This window comes from Notothenia rossii, assembly GCF_949606895.1.
Source record: "Notothenia rossii genome assembly, chromosome: 7".
In the NCBI taxonomy this organism is placed as follows: Eukaryota; Metazoa; Chordata; class Actinopteri; order Perciformes; family Nototheniidae; genus Notothenia; species Notothenia rossii.
This window is the reverse complement of record NC_136905.1, coordinates 47,467,081-47,487,844: the sequence shown is the minus strand read 5'-3', so window position 1 is coordinate 47,487,844 and position 20,764 is coordinate 47,467,081. Positions and strand designations below refer to the sequence as shown.

The 20,764-nt window shown below is 43.8% G+C and overlaps 3 protein-coding genes across 3 annotated transcripts in view; 2 read left to right on the top strand and 1 right to left on the bottom strand.

Annotated features, from left to right (window-relative positions):
* Nucleotides 1-20,764, bottom strand: part of nrxn3a (neurexin 3a) — a 277,628-nt gene that overhangs the window by 154,532 nt on the left and 102,332 nt on the right. Inside the window, 1 exon segment of the mRNA XM_079692792.1 lies at nucleotides 6,733-7,034. Within this exon segment, the coding sequence (XP_079548918.1) occupies nucleotides 6,733-7,034 (302 nt within the window).
* Nucleotides 1-20,764, top strand: part of LOC307045907 (uncharacterized protein) — a 71,326-nt gene that overhangs the window by 16,108 nt on the left and 34,454 nt on the right. The gene's annotated exons all lie outside the window — the stretch shown is intronic.
* LOC307045903 (E3 SUMO-protein ligase KIAA1586-like) lies at nucleotides 7,057-14,996 on the top strand. Its single transcript, XM_079691930.1, has 3 exons — nucleotides 7,057-10,462; nucleotides 11,750-11,845; nucleotides 12,016-14,996. The coding sequence occupies exons 1-3, from the start codon at nucleotides 10,237-10,239 to the stop codon at nucleotides 13,620-13,622; spliced, it is 1,929 nt and encodes a 642-aa protein (XP_079548056.1). The 5' UTR covers nucleotides 7,057-10,236; the 3' UTR covers nucleotides 13,623-14,996.

Here is a 20,764-nt window from a genome sequence, read left to right as displayed (position 1 = left end):
TCAAGTTCCCTCTTGAGTCCCCTGTCAAGGTCTTTTTCAAATTCCCTCTCCAGTCATCTCTCGAGTCTCCTCTCAAGTCACCTCTCAAGTTCCCTCTCAAGTTTCCTCTCGAGTCCCCTGTCAAGTTCCCTCTCCAGTCCCCTCTCGAGTTCCCTCTCAAGTCACCTCTCAAGTCACCTCTCAAGTTCCCTCTCAAGTCCCCTCTCGAGTCTCCTCTCGAGTTCCCCCTCGAGTCCCCGCTCAAGTTCCCTCTCAAGTCCCCTGTCAAGGTCCTTTTCAAGTTCCCTCTCGAGTCCCCTGTCAAGGTCCTTTTCAAGTTCCCTCTCCAGTCCCCTGTCAAGGTCCTTTTCAAGTTTCCTCTCCAGTCTCCTCTCAAGTCACCTCTCAAGTTCCCTCTCAAGTCCCCTCTCGAGTCTCCTCTCGAGTTCCCTCTCAAGCCACCTCTCAGTTTCCCCCTCGAGTCCCCGCTCAAGTTTTCTCTCGAGTCCCCTCTCAAGTCACCTCTCGAATTCACTTTCAAGTCACCTCTCGAGTCCCTTCTCAAGTTCCTTCTCGAGTCCCTTCTCAAGTTCCTTCTCAGGTCTCCTCTCGAGTTCCCTCTCAAGTTCCCTCTGGAGTCCTTTTTCAAGTCACCTCTCGAGTCACCTCTCAAGTCACCTCTCAAGTCTCCTCTCGAGTTCCCTCTCAAGTCTCCTCTCGAGTTCCCTCTCGAGTTCCTCCTCGAGTCCCCGCTCAAGTTCCCTCTCGAGTCACCTCTCAAGTCTCCTCTCGAGATCCCTCTCAAGTAGCTTCTCAAGTCTCCTCTTGAGTTCCCTCTCAAGTCCCTACCCTATGTCCTGTGCCGTTGGAGGTCCCAACGACTACTGTTCTGCCGGGGGTCCTGCCAACCCTATGTTCTGTGCCGTTGGAGGCCCTGACGACTACTGTTCTGCCGGGGGTCCTGCCAAACCTATGTTCTGTGACGTTGGAGGCCCCGAAGACTACTGTTCTGCCAGGGGTCCTGCCAACCCTCTGCCGTTGGAGGCCCCACCGACTACTCTTCTGCCGGGGGTCCTGCTAATCCTATGTTCTGTGCCGTTGGAGATCCCCCGCAGACTACTCACCTGCCGGGGGTCCTGCCAACCCTATTTCCTGTGCCGTTGGAGGCCCTGCCGACTACTCTTCTGCCGGGGGTCCTGCCAATCCTATGTTCTGTGCCGTTGGAGATCCCGGCGACTACTCTTCTGCCGGGGGTCCTGCCAACCGTATGTCCTGTGCCATTGGAGGTCCAGCCGACACCTGTTTCGTCGGGGATCCTGCCGGCTCCATGTCCTGTTCCGTTGGGTGTCCCGCCGAGACCTGCTCCGCCGAGTTTCCTGCCAACACCGTGTCCTGTCCTGTTTCGGGTCCCATCGACACCAGCCCTTGCTCCGTCGTGGGTCCCACTGACACCAGCCCAGGTTCAGTCCAGGGTCTCGTCTACGCCTGACCCGCCAGGGGTTCTGCCCGTCCTTGTGCCCGGCCTCCTGAGTTCCCAGCGGCTTTCGCCCTAGAGCCCGGTCTCCTGAGTTCCCCAGCCGAGGACTTCACCATGAACTCTGCCTTGCCCCAGGTCCGTCCGCCAGAGTTCTCAACCATGAACTCTGCCTTGCCCCCGGGCCGTCCGCTCGAGAACTCCATCATGGGCTCTGCCTTGCCCCTGGGCAGTCCGCCCGAGGACTCCATTATGAACTCTGCCTTGCCCCTGGGTCGTCCGCCCGAGACACCCATCATGGACTCTGCCTTGCTCCTGGGTCGTCCGCCTGAGACACCGATCATGGACTGTGCTTTGCCTCTGGGTTGTCGTCCCTGACCCGTCCTCCGGACCCCCTCCACCCACCCTTTTTGGATTTTGTTTTTGTACGTCTGGAATCCGTCCCTTGAGGGGGGGGGGTTCTGTCATGATTCTTGTGGTGTCACGTTTTTAGTTTTGTGTGTCTGGTAGTGGGTGTTTTGCTTTTCTCCTTGTCATGTTTTCCTCCCTGTGTATTGTCTGGTCTTTTTTCCCTGTGTTTTCCTGTCTGTCGTTTCCCTGGTGTGTCTAATTTCCTGATTGTTTTCACCTGTCACCCCTTCTGTGTCTCCTGTGCTAATCAGCATCAGTCCCGCCCCTGATTATTCCCACCTGTGTCTTGTTACCCTGTGTTTAAATTCCTCTGTCTCCCAGTGTTCAGTATCAGTTCGTTTTTGTCTATGGTCATGGTCAGGTCTATGCTTTTTGTCTTTTGCCATGGAAGGTCTTGTCTCTTGCCACAGTCAGGTCTATGCTCTCTATGTGCTCTTGTAAAAGTTTTGATCCCACTATGTGAGCGTTTTCATTTTGTTCTCCATTTTTGTCATCTCAGCTAGAGATTGATAGAAACCATTTTTTGTTGTTCATTTTTTTTTGTTTTTTTGATAAAGTAAAGTATCTTACAAATACTTTACCTCTGTCTCCCGGGTCGTGCAATTGGGTCCTACCCCCTAAGTGTCTTAGTTCTTAACATATTCTTTTGGGGGCTTACTGGTATCACCTTGTGGCCAGCACAGGAACCACAAGTAGTCCACATGAGATTTATCAATTCTGACCTGATGGAACATTGATTTTATGTCGGCCATAAATCCAATTGGCTCTTTGCAAAATCTCACAATGACTCCAAGAGAATTATTCAGATCAGGTCCCTGCAGTAGCTCTGCGTTCAGGGACATTAGAAGCTCTTCCAAACTTGTGGCTGATATCCTATTCACAGTCACCATACTGCCCTCACCGCCATTTCTGAGTGGCCTATTTACAACCCACCCCAATAGAGTTTTTACTGCGTAGGGGCCCTTACCTTGGCTATTAACAACCTCCCATGGCTCTAACAGCTTTGGAGCATTCGTGCCAACTAATAATTCCACTTTAGCACTGATACTGGGAAGTTTGACTTTATTCAGGTACGCCCACTGCGTTAATTCATTCTGGTTGGGAATGCTACTGGAGGTGACTGGCATTTCTCTCTGGGTGAAAACGTCAGGAAGAGGTAAGAAGTTATCACTGTCCAGTGCTGAAACGTCAATTCCAGGTACGACATGAGATCGCACCAGTTTTTTCTGATTAATTGTGCTTAACAGAATATGTGTTGTTCTGCCTTTCAGGTTGAGTTTAGACATTAGCGCTTCAGAGCAGAAGGTAGCGGTGGAACCGGGGTCCAGGAGGGCATAGACTTGAAAGACGTGACTGCCTTTTGCTGCCTTAACTTGCACTGGGACAATGGACAGCACATTATTTTGTTCTCCGGCCCCTATGTGGCCACATAACTCTGCTGTGGTTCTGCCTGCTACACCAGAGGGCCTTTCAGTCCGTTTAGTTGGACCATCTTTAACATAGATGTACAGGGCACTTTGGTGGGCTTGCTTGCACACTCTACAGGTGAGGCGTTGTTTACAGTCTCTACTAATGTGGCCTTTGGATAGACAGCCAAAGCATATGCCCTTGATCTTTACAAAGTTCAGCTTGTTCCTATGTGTTTCTTCAAAGAATTGTTTACACAGTTCCAATGTGTGCTTGCACCTACAGAAGGGACAGGAGGGTTCAGGCTCTTTTTCTTTTGGGGAAATAGTGACACCTGTGGCAAAACTGCTGTCATACGCCTTTGAGATCTGCGACTTAACAGGAAATCTAGTCTTTACAGCCACCTTTCCTTTGGCAGCTGACTGATCTTGAAGGTCACCAAAAACTGGGTCTGCTGCTATGCGAGCTTGCCTTTCAATGAAATAGACAAGGTCTAAAATCCTTACTCTACGACTGCGCTCCTCTTGCAGTGCGTAAGCTTTGCTGCGCCATCTCTCCCTGAGCTTGTATGGTAGGTTAAACACAATGCTTCTCATGTTGGACACTGAAGGCTTCTCAATTCTCTAATTTCCCCTCCTCGACTCCTTGGTCCTCCGGTAGTGACCCGGAAATGGATTTCAGCGTGCCATGTTGAAGGACATCTCATTTCTCTAAATGCACTTTGAGGATCGAGGATCGAGCATCGAGGAGGCTCTCTGGAGGAGCTCTAATCAAGGATAAACTGATGGGTCCTCCACGGCTCCTCTGCGGATGCATTTCCGGGAACGGTGGAGGCTTGACGCACAGCATGGCTTATCTCAGCCAATGACAGACCGCCATGCATCCCCTGGATATTATTTTATTAACTGCTTTCATCGCGACGCAATGTTTCCAGTGAGAACAGCTGTGAGGTCCGTGCAGAAAGCAGAGCAGTGTGTAAAATATATATGACTCAGTATAACAGGCCTACATTACTCTCTGTATTTGTATGCTGTAGTTTAGTAGATACCTACAAACAAAGAGTCGATATTTTTTTTAAACCATTTAGTGCTAGGGCTAACACTAACCCAAAGCGCACCTCTCACTGAAACAGAAAAATGCATTAATAAAGGTTCCAAATAAATCAAAACAAAATGAACTTAGATGCGGCTCCTACCCAGGCCAACATGATAATCGTGTGTGAGGTTTGTGGCCTGCGTGTGTGCACACTGCTCCTGATACCAGGAGAATGCAGCGACCTTTGAGAGAAATTCCCTATCCCTATCTTCCCGTCTAACTTAATCATCATGATATAATTCAGTTCCATGTCATGTCCTCCCCCAGTCCTGGTTAAAGCTGCCCTCACAGAGACTGGTCAGGATTTGGTGCTGATCTGCCCTCCTCGTGCCTGCAGTCTGCAGTTTCCCCCCCAGGGTTGCTGAGTTACTCAACCTGTTAGAGTCCCATCAGTTTATCAGAGCCAGATTTATCAGAGTCTTCAGCAATCCTTAAGCACTCTCCAGGCCCTCCATGGCCTCGATGATTCCCCAGCCGCCTGTTTCCCTGACCTGAGCGTGAGGCCATGCAGACCTGCTGCCCACTTGCTCCCCTTTCTCTCATCAGCCTGACTATAACTACTTCGGTTCTCCAGTCATTCATCCCAGATTGTTGTTTCAACACCAGTGGTAGTTACTCACTCTAGGTCGCTTAGTCTAGTTTCTTATTTATAAGGTTTTATTCCGTCCAGCCTCCTCTCCATCCCCCCCTGCTCTCTCACGGCCTCGCCTTGCATCTTCATGTCCTGTGTCTCCTGCCTGTCCCCTCATCCATGGCTTAATACATCTGTTAAACATTATCTGCTCATGAGTCTGTGTTCTGCGCCTAGAACTATCAGTGGACCACATCATTTAAAAAAAGATGAACATAACCGTACTGCTCCAGGATTTGGAAGTGGCTTTTGAAAAAAAGCTGTTATCTGTAATTTGTGAATAGGCATATCTGTCATTGTCATCACATCATTTTTTGTTTGTAGGCAAAATCACACGTCCAGAGCCTTCATGTCAAACATTGAAAGCTTTTTTTAAATGAAAAGAAGTTAATCTTCTACCATTTGGTTTGCCGGTGTATTTGTTTTTGATAAGTGCAAAGGTATGTACGGTCGATGGTGAGTTGTGTTTATCAAGGGGATCCAGAAATCGTACAATTTCTTTACTTAAAGGTGACCTATCATGCAAAATGCACTTTTGTACGTCTTTTATACTTGAATATGTGTCCCCGGTGTTCCAGGGAACTCACCAAGTGTCAGAAAACACAACCCTCTCTATTTTCCTCCGTACCCAAATCTCTTAAAAAGGGGCTGCAACGGATCTGATACAGACTGATACAGATTTGAACACCTCTATGACGTCACAGAAGTGGAGCTACGGCTATTGGGCCAACTCCACCAATAAGGAGGAGACAGCCAGGGACATTGCCGTTCGAAAGCGCTGGAGACGCTGTAGTACATATGCCAGGCCTGTAGATGGTGCTGTTCTCACAGAATCAGCCCATGAAAAGACAGTGTTAAATTGAGCGAAATGAGGAATGGCTAAAGTTCATGATCTGTTTGATATTTTGAAAAATAAAAGTATAAATATGCCTTTATATAGGTATGGTCCTACACTATTATTCAAATATAGCATGATAGGTCCATTTCAAAAAAAAAATACGGCAGACATTTTCTCTCTGTCTGTCTCTGGATGTTGTTTTGACCTTATTGAGTCTGTTAAATCTATTGTTGCTTTTGGTTTGTTGTTGCATCAAATAAATGTTATACATACTTATATTGCGTAAAATTATGTGAGACCGAGTGAATGCATAGTTCTGATTTCATCTTTATTTGACATGGTAGTGAGCTAATTAGACTAATGTCCAACACACGACTCTTAGCAGCAAACTTGAATTGCATGACACAGCCCTCCACCATCAACTCATTAAAACATTATCCTCAGACAGATAAGGGGGGAGGATGGTAATGGAAAGAGAGAAAGAAAAAAGTCATGTAAAACCATGAGATGAAAAAGGACAGACAGATAAATGAATATGAGTGACATTTAAAGATAAAAAATGTTTAAAAAAACAAGATAATACAAAAAACTGTTTTGGTTCATTCAAAGTAAAAATACACAGAGCTATTAGCCAGGCTCAACTTGTCTCGTTTGCCTAATTGTTAAAACATTTGAACAGTGAGGACTTTTTCCGAATGGTCAGCTAAAAAATCCTAAATGGATGAGTCAGCAAGCTCACAGGCAATTATCAAGCGAGTAAGCTGTGCATGCTGTTCCTTCTTGCTAACAGCAAGCTTTCAGCTAGCTAGCATGTAAAAACACGACTGCTATAAATCATCAACACCATCATTAAGATCAAATTCATAAAAGGTTTGCCTATCCATCTCTTCCCCTTACCTGCCGGAGGTTGCGGGTCACTTTGACATCGTGCCATGAGTTGTCGTTGAACTTCCCGTTGACTGGCTCCACGATGGCCTCAAAGGCACCGGAGCCCAGGTTGATAACGAGGGAGACAGCACCATCCTTCAGCGCCAGGTTGACGTAGTCAGCTGACTTGCCAGTGTGAAGGATAAGGCCATTGCGCTGCCACGTCTTGAAGGAGAGCGTTATCTCGTCACTGCTGCTCTGGATGGGGTTCTGGGAGAGGTCGTAGCAGAAGTACTCTGAGCCACGGAAAGTGGCCACGTTCTCTTCCCTCGCTGTGGTGAGGAGAACAAAGAGTAAATAGTATATTTTCAGCCATCACACAGCAGGCCAGATTCAAATTAGACCCGAAACATCTACAATATGTCTTTTTAATAAACATAGATATAAATAACACTTGGGATTTGAATGTTTTCCAGAGCATCATGGATTGAATTCAAGTTATTATGTTGAGAATGCTCAACATAAAATAAACAACAATATTGAAATGAGGGTCTACAACTGACAAAAAGGTTAACAATAGATGTATTATTAAGACACATGAACCAACTGGCCACGTTTGACAACTCAACCGGACATCATATAATATTCATGATGAAAAAATAAATGTTATGTGCCCATGTATGTATATTAGGAGGGTGTGCATTTGTCCAGTATATAAGTAAATAGCCTGCAAATAATATTATGTTATATTCAATAAAATTGTGCTAAAGTTGCTTTACAGCCTATCAATATTTCATGGGATGATAAAAGTGATGAATTAGATTCCAAACTTGTTTTATGAGCACAATGGACCGCAGTCCTCCTCAATCTGATGCATGTTAACTATGACTAGGAAAATAACTCCGGATTCAGCCATTAGCAAATTGTACACATTTTAGGACAACATTATTTCAACAAGGGCCATTTAAATGTTCGTAATAAGTTGATGTACCTTAAAAACAACTATCCACTGATTACCGGACGTCTCTCTTACAATGGAAGTATGGGAAAAAGGATTTGTATTTGTTGAAATTTAGAAGTTGTAATTACACAGTTTGCCCATTGTGATATGCAGATGATACCCTACTATAACTATCAATCAAGCAAATTAAAACAATCAATAAGCAAAACTTTAACATTAAAAAATAGGATAATCTGAGTCCAGAAAAGTAGAATGGGAGAAAGAGTCTCCTCTGGGGCCAGTTCACTGTTTGTGTGTGGGAGGTGGACACCCTCTCCACTGTTAAAAGTAGGCTTAGAGTACCTGATGGATAAAGATTAGTTCGGACTCACTCATGCCTGACTTGCACCAAGCACACAGTCTGGCTGCTGTAGGCTCAGACTAATGGAGGGCCGAGCTCCTCCTCTTCCTCTCTATGTCTTTCTATCTGCTGTTTCTATCATTCTGAATTCATGGCCCGTAACTGCCTGTCATCATCAGCATCGGGGGTATCATCCTCCGACTTTTTGTGTCTACAGTCAAAATGTAATCATGCAAAATGCCACATGTAATAGTATGGATCATAAGTAGTGGCTGCGCCTGCTGTCTGGGTTCTGTTTGATGCCAATAGACACCACTCTGGATCCATCTTTCTTATATATGTTCACAATAATATTTTTGTGATATTTATTGCGTATATTTTAAATGTATTGTGTTGATAATTATGAAAACACAACATCTACTGCATGTCTATCTGCTCAGCTTCGCTTCTGAGGCCAGTGCTGTTACTGTATCATATTTGAACATTTGGACGTTTCATGTTTAAAATGTTTAAATCTTATCATTTAACATAGCTAACACCAAATCTTTCAATTGACCTTATAATGAAATCATCAAGGGTCAAGGTTACTGCATTGACATTAGAAGGAAAAAGAAGACAGGATGCTGAGGTAAAACAAGACCACTTATGAATATAGGTATGCATGTAATAATAAGCATGAATCGAGTTATAGTTAGCATATCATTTAACACTGTAAAAAGAGCTCCTCTGTCCAAAAATAGGAGCCTCTAGAGCAGGGGTGGGGGACCTTTTTCCTCTCAAGGGCCATTTAAATTTTTTCAACATCCTCCGAGGGCCGTACAAATTATTGAACTCAACGTCTGCTTAAAAATACTGAAATCACCGCCCATTCATTTCGCCTTTCTTTCATGCTGTGCAAAGAAAAAGCAACCTCTTAATCCAGATATTTTACCATGACTCACATATGCATGCATGTGCACGGTTGTGGCATGACCACCAAAACAGAAAGATATGGACAAATGATGTGTGCAAATGTATTTAGTATCCTATCCATGTGGACATGATTTAAGTGTGTGGGGGGGGGGGACCTAACCTCCTCTAGGGGGGTCACCTATGCTCCCCCGGGAAGATTTTTTTTTTAAATGTTAAAGTTAAAAGCATCAATCTGGTACACTTTGAGAGCAACATTAGTAGATCTATGGATACATCTCTCAACACCCATATGAAACAGAACTGTAAGCAGATTTTATTTTTATTTAAGGATATTTTACAAATCACTCCCCTTTCAAACTGTAGCCTATTCTTGTTTATTAATAACAACTTTTTTTTTACTGTCATTTAGTATTTTATACCTGTTTACTTTATTCTCTTATTTTTGTATTACTATAATGATCATATAAAGATGTGCCTTTACCTCACTGGTTGGAGAAAAAGCTTCTTATATTCGTTAGCATAGCTAGCTAACCAGATGCTAATAACAACAAAGTTATTGACTGTATGATCATTGATCAGTATGACAGATGAACAGATCGCCACTGGGCTTTCAACTAAAGACACAGCCACGCAACAACTGCGGCATGTGGACGTCTCCTTATGGGTAGCCTACTGCCATTTTTGGAAGTGGCGGAGTGGCATTCTGGTGCTCTCCGTCAGAACTGCACCTGTGTCAGACGAGACATACACAGATGGAGCGATTCATTTCGGACAGTTTGAAACGCGAGGGCCGTGATTGGTACGTGATCTGCCCTCGCTCAAGGGAAAACCTCCAGCTTGACTTGAGACCGCCCCCGTGATAGATAAATGTAATTATAATGAAGCCAGCTGCAATGGATCATTGATCCACCAGGGGGTGCAGTGGGGTTCCACACTGGAACTCATGTGAAATAAAGTCAGATACAGTACGCTCAGTGGTGTAGTCCAGGGTATACGCAGGTATACGGCGTATACCCACTTATTTTTCAGACAGCATGGCGTATACCCACTTCTCAATCACCGCTGGTGCGCATTATTTAGTAGTGGCTCAATGTCATTTCATAGTACTGTGAAGACTCATGACACAAACCTACTCTGCCTCATATTGGCTAACTCTATGCCTTCGCTGGTTAGATTGGTCAGGTTTTCAGCGCGAGAACTGATGAAAAACCAATCAGAGGCAGAGTAGGGCGGGTCTTAATAAGGGAAAAAAACTGCATATAGACAAATGTTAATTTACTTTCAACTATTTGCCATTACAAAAATTGTATGAACTGTTAAAATGAAGCGAGCCATTCAGACTAAAATGTACTTTTACAATATACGTCCTTGTGGAACTACATCGGCCAGCAGCTCAGCTACAGATAGTGAGGCTAGAACACCGGAGCTGTTAGCTGATAGCCCTGTTATCATCAGCCCTGACATCAGCCCAACACCTGCGCTCCCTCCGTCCCCCTCATCCGTTGAAGAGGATGCTGACAGGGAAGGAGATGAAGACAACAATAACGGTGGGTCTCACTTCTATATTTTAAGATTTTTGTAACAAATCGTAGCTAGGTAGTCATATATACTAACATAAAAGTAGTAATAGCATTATTTTCGTTAATAGTTGGTTTCAACTTTTAAATTTAGTATTTCTGATTCTAGTGGCGCTAGTTAGCTATTATAGCTTCATGGCAATGAGCACAGCACACCTTAGTGAGACAGAAAGACATTTGGAAAATACATCCATTATTTGCTGCAATCCATATTTATTACTCTGAACTTTATTGTGTCCCTTATGCTAAGTGTCTGCCCCAACTTTATTTTCCCGACATTTACATTTATCTTGTACACAAAATCCATCCCCATACACCAGAGATAGCCTGAAGGCTTTTCAAGAGCATAGCTAGGTACCACGCAATCTGAAGAACGTTAGCGCTTAGCTAACGTTAGCTAACATAATGCTAAGATCATCGTGTGTTTGGTGACGTGACACAGCTATCTGCTTAATTGTAACATTAGCTGTGGCAACTGAAGATTAGTGTTTTGGATTGTCAGCGTTTTCCTGTCAAATGGAGATAAAAAATTAGCTAGCTAGCACTAGCAGCTACATAATTTGAGGTCAAATGTAGCTAGTGCTAATTTATAGGAGACTGCACAATCTGAGGGTAGATGTTGGCTGCCAGTGGTCTCTTCTAATTAAAGACAGCCATTTATCCCGCCGATCTACCTCTTTTAGGATTGAATAAAGTCTTATATCTGTGTTACTTTGGCGACTGTTGTTTCAGCCAACAGCTTAAAAATAGCAAGGGCATTTTGACCTTGTGCGACGCACAGCCAGATTCGGGCATAGCGACGCTACGTGGAATCCACGAATTTGGATACATTATGAAAACGGGTACTTTTATTTTGAAGGCAGGATGCGGTAGGAAGTAAAAGACGTATATGACGGTAAAAGTTTAAAAGTGCGTCTTCCTCACGAAAGGAAACGTGCTGTTGTTTACCAAGGACCTGGTTGAAAAGGGCACAAGGTTTGTCTGTGTTTAGGTCTAATTTGTGTGCAACATTGAGTCACGTCATAACGCCTTTTCTTAGAAGAGTTTTCACACTTTGTATTGACACAGCCATGGATAAAGCTACAGCTAGGCCCTGTGTAATTGACTATTTGACTATTTGGGGGCTAAAATGAAAAAATCTAATAATGCAGATTATGAAGATTATGAAGGTGACAACTTTACACTTTTGAATAGGTTATGGTCATTGTTCCCCTTTTATAGCCTATAATTCAATCACTTTTGTTGTTCTTCCCTTAGACATCAATAATGACTGGCCTGACCTGTGGACTTTCAATCAAAAAGAGGATTTTAAATCCAAGAACCCCTGGTTGGGATCCAAAAACAAAAAACTTGGTAAGTTTAGGTATCTTGTTAGTTTAGGTAGCTTCTGAAACAGTGGACACACATTAATATTGTGTGCGTGTGTGTGTGTGTGTGTGTCCTTTTATGTATATGGGAAAAATAGACCATGCACACATACAGCTGTGGATACAGTAGTTACATTGTATGTTTATGCTTCACAGGATGTCTGGTTTGTAGCAGTGTGAACTCCATTGGGATCAACAAGGAGCAAGGTGTATCACTCTCAAGAGAATGGATGAACTTTGAAATTCAAGTGTCTTCTCAGGGAAGTAGAGAAACAAGTCTGTCAGTCTTGAGAAATAAGATCAGGAAACATGCTTTGTCCAAGGCACACTCTCAGGCTGTGAAGGTGGCAGAACAACAAAAAGAATCGGCCATTGAGAATGCAGTGGAGGTTATGACTGAGTCCTACAAGAAGGAAACTGATGCTGTGTTCCGAACAGCCTACCATTTGGCCAAAAAGAACAGACCCTTTTCTGACCATGAGAGCCTCATTGAGCTGCAGGAACTGAATGGTGTTAAGATGGGCTCAATACTTCATTCACGTTACACTGCAACACAAATCATACAACATGTTGCCAGTGAGATGCAGAGCAAAATTGTGAGTAACATAATAGCATCATCCACGAAGTTAGCTGTCCTTATTGACGAGGCCTCTTCTTTAAGTCACAAACCTGTCATGACAGTTTCTGTAAAAGCGTCAATTGAAGGAGCAAGCCCTGAGTTCATATTCCTTGATCTAGTTGAATTAGACAATCAGAGAGCAGATGGCATAGAACAGGCTTTACTCACCTGTTTAATGAAGGCTGGCTTTACAGAAGAGTGGCTTCTTGAAAACTGGGTAACATTTGTGTCTGATGGAGCCAGTGTCATGCTAGGAAAGAAGTCAGGAGTAGCAACCAAGTTGACCTCGAGATTCCCAAGGCTCTTTGTGTTGCACTGTATGAACCATAGGCTGGAACTAGCTGTGTCAAATGCTGTTGATGAGGTGACGGGTGTCAACCACTTTAAAATATTTATGCAGAAGCTATATTCACTTTATAGTATGTCGAACAAAAATGAGCGTGAACTCAAAGATGCAGCAGCTGAAGTAGGCTCACAACTTCTTCGCATTGGCAGAGTTTTAGATGTACGCTGGGTGGACAGTAGCTTTCGTACTGTTCGTGCTGTGTGGACATCCCTGGGAGGTCTTGTGCAGCACTTTAAGAATGCGTCTTCCGATGAGATGAGGTCCACCAAAGAGAAACACATGTACAGAGGTTTATTATACCGTCTTCAAAGTCCTAAATTTATCTGTGACCTTGGGCTCATGTATGACACTCTCCATGAACTAAGTGTCCTGTCACTGGAGCTTCAAGCTCATTCTATAACTCTCCTCAGAGCAGAGCATCTGCTGAAACGCTCAATCAGAGTGATACAGTCTTTCAAAGAGAGTCCAGGTGAAAAATACTGTGAGGCTTTAGAGGCAAAAGAGGCTGGGGAGTATCGCTCTATAGCTCTAGTAGGAAATGCAAAGCTGAAGTCAATCAATCCAGGCCAGTTCTTACAAAGCCTTGTGAACAATCTTGAGCAACGCTTGTCTTTCGAAGATGCGGTCATCAAGGACTTCAGCATCCTTGATCAGAGTAAATGGCCATCAAACCCCAGCATTCGCCATGGTGAAGACCAGGTTAAGCGACTGTGCAAGCGATTTCACTTGTGCACAGACCAAGCACTGAATGGGATGCGAGACCTACTGGAAGAGCCCAATAGTGAGCCAAGGACCTAAAACCACCCATGAACTGTATGAAGACATTCCCTGTCAGCACAGCAGAGTGTGAGAGGAACTTTAGCCTTATGAACAATATAAGCTCAGACAAAAGGGCTGTACTACTGATCTCAAACATATCAAACTTGATGATGATTAATATCAACGGCCCCCCTACTTCTATGTTTGATCCTCAAAAGTATATGAGGACCTGGTTGAAGAGACACCGTGCTGCCACTTCTATGCGTTCAAGGCAATACAGTGTGAAAACTCCTGCAGAAAGCAAGTCTGTCTGGAAAATACTGTAATATGAGCACTTACTTAGAAACCCAGCACTGGGTTGAGAGAGTCACTTTGGTTTTCATGGATATGTTGTAAAATGTATATATTTTTGTTCATTGTTAACTATATATTGTTGTTTTGTAACATATCGTTTTGAATTTATTGTTGAATTATTTGAATGATGATATTCAATATTTGTGGTGATATTTATTTATATATATATATACACTATATTGCCAAAAGTATTGGGTCACCTGCCTTGATGTGCATATGAACTTAAGTGACATCCCATTCTTAATCCATAGGGTTTCATATGACGTCGGTCCACCTTTTGCATCTATAACAGCTTCAACTCTTATGGGAAGGCTTTCCACCAGGTTTAGGAGTGTGTTTATGGAAATATTTGACCATTCTTCCAGAAGCGGCAACTTAAGTTGGATGAAGAGACTGGCTCTCAGGCTGTGCTCCTAATTCATCCCAAGGGTGTTCTATTGGTTTGAGGTCAGGACTCTGTGCAGGCCAGTCAAGTTCATCCACACCAAACTCTGTCATCCATGTCTTTATGGACCTTGCTTTGTGCACAGGTGCACGGTCATGTTGGAACATGAAGGGGCCATTCCCAAACTGTTTTCAAAGTTGGGAGTATGGAATTGTCCAAAATCTCTTGGTTAAATTACCTCACAAATGCGCTTCTGGAAGAATGGTCAAAAATTCCCATAAACACACTCCTAAACCTTGTGGAACGCTCTGCTTATTTATATAACAAATAATTCACTCATGAGAAGGAACGACAGATGTCCCGTAATGTAGTGGAGTAAAAGTAAGATATTTTACTTTGAAATGTAGTGGAGTAAAAGTAAAAAGTCCCCCAAAATGGAAATACTTAAGTAAAGTACAGATACTTCAAAAAAGTACTTAAGTACAGTAACGAATTACATTTACTTCGTTACTGTCCACCACTGTGTGTAAGTAATACTGAGTAACTATGCTGGGTTAATATTTTTGGGGTGAACTAAATAGAGTATGTCACTATAAAACAGGGCCATAATCCTTTGCACTATGGGCTGCTTAAAAAAAATTGCAAAACTAAGAGTATACCCACTTCTCCAGGGACCACTACACCACTGAGTACGCTGGATGTACAGCGGAACTTTGTTAAGATCCATATGTCACGGATATCATACTCTGTGCTAAATAATAGACATGTAATAATTTACAAAACATCAACATGTTGTTATTTAACAAAATAATTTTGTTAATCGAAAAAAACGAACGGGAGGAAATGCAGCCCGGCTCTCGATTTTTAATCCTAATTTAATCATCATCTTCACCACGATCATTTATGTTTATGTTCGCCGAATTGACATGAAATCACTGACACATATGAATATACTGTATTCAACGTCATTAAAACGTTATTAACGTGCCTAAACTCAGTAATTCACCAAAAATATGTATATTTTAATGGAGTTTCGTCGGTCGATCAGGATCCCAAAGTGTAGCGGAGGGATCCTCATCTGGATGAAGGGTGTTATTTTCCCCATAAAGAACAAGTCGCTGCAAATTATCCCGCTTATTACATGGCCACATTCTCAACAAAGTAACGACATGACTCCCAATATTAATTGAAATGCTTTTATGGATTTAGAAAATGTTTTTATTGATTTAAAAAATAGTTGTATGTATTGATTTAAATTCACATGCATCCGCTAAGAAAAATAGTCCGTTGTTACAGTTTTTTAAACAGTCTGAATGAAACGGCAGCTCTCAGCTGTGTATTTACACAACTAATGGCCCATCAACCACAGCTCTCTCCCCCCCTCCCCCCCTGATCTTTCTTCTCCAGCAGCTAAATTAACAGTAGGTTACTCTGAGTGACCATAGACTGTATGTGACAAGCTTACAGTTAGTGACGTAACAACACCATAAAAGCTGGTGGGTTGAAAGCAATACGGGAGGTAAAAATAACTACAATAATTGTGACTTATTTATTGTGGCTTTTATGTTTTTAGGTATAACATTTTATGTAATTCAGGCTTATAGTTCACCCTTCTCTAAAAGCCTTCAACAATGACAATATTCATTGTAATTTAATAAATCCTTCCAACACACATTGTAAAAAATAGCCTACTGTAAGTTAAGAAATCATTTCAATATGTACATCTTCTGATGTAACAACAATAACATTATAAATAGTAACATAGCTGAACATGGTATTGCACATTTAGCTTTGAGTGTTACTGACCTGAGATGTTTTTATTACATGAATTAAGGTGACTGAGGCTTTTTAACATACAGGGATGCAAACTCATCAGGTATGAAAAAGGTGACAAGGATCCGAGCCCCCGGCTCCCCCACCCCACGGAATGACAGAGGATTTTAGCAGTCAGAACAACTAAAGCAGCAGTGTTAATAATAACAGAAATGCCAAAGAGTCACATAATAGAAATATATAAAAGCATTTATTTCAAATTGTGGAGCAGTCAGTTTATAATTTTGGCAGCACTGTTGAGCATTTTGAAAATGTATTTTCAGGCCTCTGTGCAAGGCTTAAGTCTTTTTATCTTTATAGCCAAATGGTGTAAAGTAACTAAGTTCATAAACTCAACAAGTACTATACTTGGGCACAATTTTGAGATACTTGTACTTTATTTAAGTATTTCAATGTTTTGCTACTTTGTTCTTCTACTCCACTACAGTTCAGAGGTACATGGTGTACTTTGACTCCACTACATGTATTTAATACCTTTAGTTACTTCACAGATCTGGATTAATTAAGTGAAATATAATCAAGTGTTAAATCAGACTTTAGTTCCACCTGGAGTAAATCCACAAGCTACCCTGCAGTATACAAAGTCATTCAAACTAGCTGCACCTTTAGCAGCTTTGAGAACACTTTCATGATCAATCATTATAAAACATATCATATCTATTATTCTGAAATGGACCAATCTGCACAATGACTACTTTTACTGTCGCTACTTTCACTATATTTTGATGATAATACTTTTCTACTTTTACTTGAGGAACATTTTGAATGCAGGACTTTTACTGTAACAGAGTATTCCTACACTCTGGGACTATTACTTTTACTCAAGTACAAGATCTGAGTACTTCTACTTTTACTCAAGTACAATATATATACTTATACCACCTCTGTTTATAGCCTATGAAAAAAACTATTAGAAATAGAAGGCTAAAGCTAACGTTAGCAGATAGTGACAATGTATGCTAACTAGCTAGCTCAACGATTCCTTAAATAATATTGCCACAGAAAAACTTTTCAGTTCACATCACGCTCTGCCGCTCCGACAGGGAGCTGTGCTCTGAACACCTGAACGGCCCGTTCTAACAGCTGTTCACCAGCGGTCCAGTCTGTGCCACAGTGACTCCGGACGCACAGTTAATATTAACAAACGCACCCGTAGGTAATGTAGCTGCTGAAGCTAGACCATGATCTCGGAGCAGCAGAGCCTTATTATACATCCATGAGCAGAGCCGACAGGCAGGAAGACTCGTGCACACAGCTCGTACTTCATTATAATATATAAAAAAAGAACACCATGCGTGTCATGATGGCACATAACAGCTCACGGCCGCAGATTACTCCGGGTCCCAGCCCCCCCCATACCCCAAAAATATTTGTATTGCAGATCTACATGAATCACACAAACGACTTATTTTGGATTCAAAACGGCGAATTTCGCCGAAAGGTGACAAGTTTGCATCACTGAACATAGACAGAGCACAACTGAAACATAACATCTGAAACGATGTAACAACATAACACACTTGTGGGGATGCTTGGGATGTGAGGAGTGAGGGACACGGCTTAGAACGGGCGTGTCGCCTGGCAGGACAGGAGAGTGTGTGCACCAGTCTGCCTTGATCTATGAATTCATGTCCGTGACACTCTGTCATGTCCAAGAAACTTATTGTGAAAGTTTATTCTTTATGTTAGAGTTGTCATGTCCCTTTGTCTTGTGCTTTATGTCTATACCCTTAATTATTTCTTCCTCTCATTTCAGGCCTCCACGCTCCCCGCCCCTTTTCTGTCTCCTGCGTCCTTGATTATTTTCCCCGCCCTGATTGTTTCCAACTGTGTCCCCTTTACCTGTGTATATATTGTGTTAGCTCCCTCCTGTTAATTGTCAGTTCGTTGTCTCACGAAGACCACGTATCGGCTTACCTCACGGACCTTTTCACGGACCTTTCACGGACCTATGCTATAGATCGCATTATAGTTTTCCTCGAAAGAGTGTTTTTGTTTTCCTTGTTTTATTACTGTGCAAATTCCAGTAAAGTCTTTATTTTGAAACGCTATCTGAGTCTGAGTTTTGAGTCGTGCAATTGAGTTCATGCCTCAGTGTTCTCCCCTTGACAGTACGAACTGACCATCAAAATGAACTCAGCCGACTCAGATCAGATTAAGAACGCTATCCGTTCTCAGGGCCAACGTCTTGGGCAACAAGAGGAGCGTATGGCCACCATGCAGCAGGGAGTGCAGGATCTAACCAGCAGCCAGGGGGAACTACAAACATCGTTGACGACCCAAGTTAATCTACTGGCAGCAGAGGTTCAGCGTGTGCTCACTCACCTGCAGGCTGTTTCTCCTCCTACGACTCCTCCGGTTCCAGCGGTGACCGGATTCGATCCCAACCGGGTTACTGAGCCGCACAGGGCTTCCATGCGTCTGGCTCCACCCGAAAGGTACTCCGGGGACTCAGAAGGCTGCCGGCCGTTCATCGTGCAGTGTGAGTTACACTATCACCACCAACCGGCTGCTTTTCCCACGGACATTTCCAAAGTGGCTTTTATGATCTCTCATCTCTCCGGCCGAGCAGCAGCGTGGGCCACGGCAGAATGGTCCCGAGGCTCGCCTATCTGCGGGTCTCTGGAAAACTTCATAGACACTATGAGGAAGACCTTCGATCAAACCACGCCAGGCAGGGAAGCAGCTCGGGCTCTGATCAAGCTGCGACAACATCAGCGGAGTGTGGCTGACTACGCCATCGAGTTCCGGACTAAGGCAGCCGACAGCGGCTGGAACTCCGCTGCATTGTTTGACGCTTTCGTCAGCGGTCTCTCGGATTCTTTACAAGACCAGCTGGCGCCTCTCGATCTGCCCGCTGATTTGGACTCTGTCATATCCATGGCTTTACGTATAGACAATCGTTTGACGGAGAGGAGAAGGAATAAATCCAAGGATGCGGTTGATCCACCTCTCCAGAGGAGACGCTCGCCGCTGGATATTACTTCTTCTTGGAGGCCCCGTCACCCCTCACCACCTGCGTTCCGGACAACAGCGCCCCCTGGCTCCGTGGAGGAGCCAATGCAGTTGGGCCGCGCCAAGCTGTCGCTGGCAGAACGTCAGCGTCGATTCAAGGAAGGTCTGTGTTTCTACTGCGGGCAGCGCGGACACCCACAAGCGGCTTGTCCGGTAAAAGAGGAGGCTCACCAATGAAGAGGAGTACGTTGGTGAGCCGGATCTCTTCCTCTGACTTTCCTCCTCGCACCCTGACCCGGATCCAGGTAAAAATCAGAGACAATGTAGTTACTCATGGTGTTCTCATTGACTCAGGGGCGGACGAAAGTCTTATGGATTGGGGTTTAGTTAAAAAATGGGACATAAAAACTAAACCTCTACCCCAGCCTCTTGAAGCGAGTGCTCTCGATGGGCGGCTGTTGTTTAAAGTGACTCACCAAACGGAGCCTTTAGAAGTAAGATGTAATGATAACCACCATGAGACAATGTCTTTTCACTTATTTAACTCAGCCCAACATCCACTCATTTTGGGGTTTCCCTGGTTGAAACTTCATAACCCTCACATAGATTGGCAATCTGGGAGGGTGGAGGGGTGGGGAAAGAATTGCATTGATCTCTGTTTTAAGCAGGTAGCAGAGATTGACAGGGGATGTAACACTGGGAGTGTTAGGCAGGATACAGTCCCAAAAATATATCTTCCGGATGTACTTTCAGTTCCTTCCTGCTACCACGACCTTAGTGAAGTTTTTAGTAAGTCCAAAGCTCTGGCTCTTCCTCCTCACCGCTCCTATGACTGTGCTATTGACTTGATTGCCGGGTCTCCCATTCCTAAGGGTCGACTTTATGCAATTTCAGGACCTGAGAAAGAGGCCATGAAGGACTATATTGATGCCTCCCTCAAGAGAGGGCTTATTCGTCATTCCTCATCCCCAGCAGGGGCAGGGTTTTTTTTCGTGGGCAAAAAGGATGGGTCTCTTAGGCCCTGTATCGACTACTCACCTCTCAATGACATTACGGTTAAAAACCGGTACCCCCTCCCTCTCATCTCGTCCGCTTTCGAGCAGCTTCAGGAAGCCAAGGTTTTCACCAAATTAGACCTGCGGAACGCCTATCATTTGGTCAGGATCAGGGAGGGCGATGAATGGAAGACGGGTTTTAACACCCCTTCAGGACATTATGAATACCTGGTCATGCCGTTTGGATTGTCAAACGCTCCTGCAGTCTTCCAGGCTATGATCAACGACGTGTTGAGGGAGTTTCTGAACCGTTTCGTTTTTGTTTATCTGGACGACATTCTGATCTACTCCCCTGACCTTCACACCCACAAACAACATGTCCGCCTGGTTCTACAGAAACTGCTCCAAAATAAGTTGTTTGTCAAAGCTGAAAAGTGTGAATTTCATGTGGAAACAGTCACTTTTTTGGGCTTCATCATTTCCCCAGGTCAGGTTATGATGGACCCAGAGAAGGTTAGCGCAGTAGCCTGTTGGCCTACCCCTGACTCTCGCAAAAAAGTGCAGCAGTTTTTAGGCTTTGCTAATTTTTACAGACGTTTTGTGCGGAGCTTCAGCGCTATTGCAGCCCCTCTTCATGTCCTCACTTCCCCTCAGGTGCC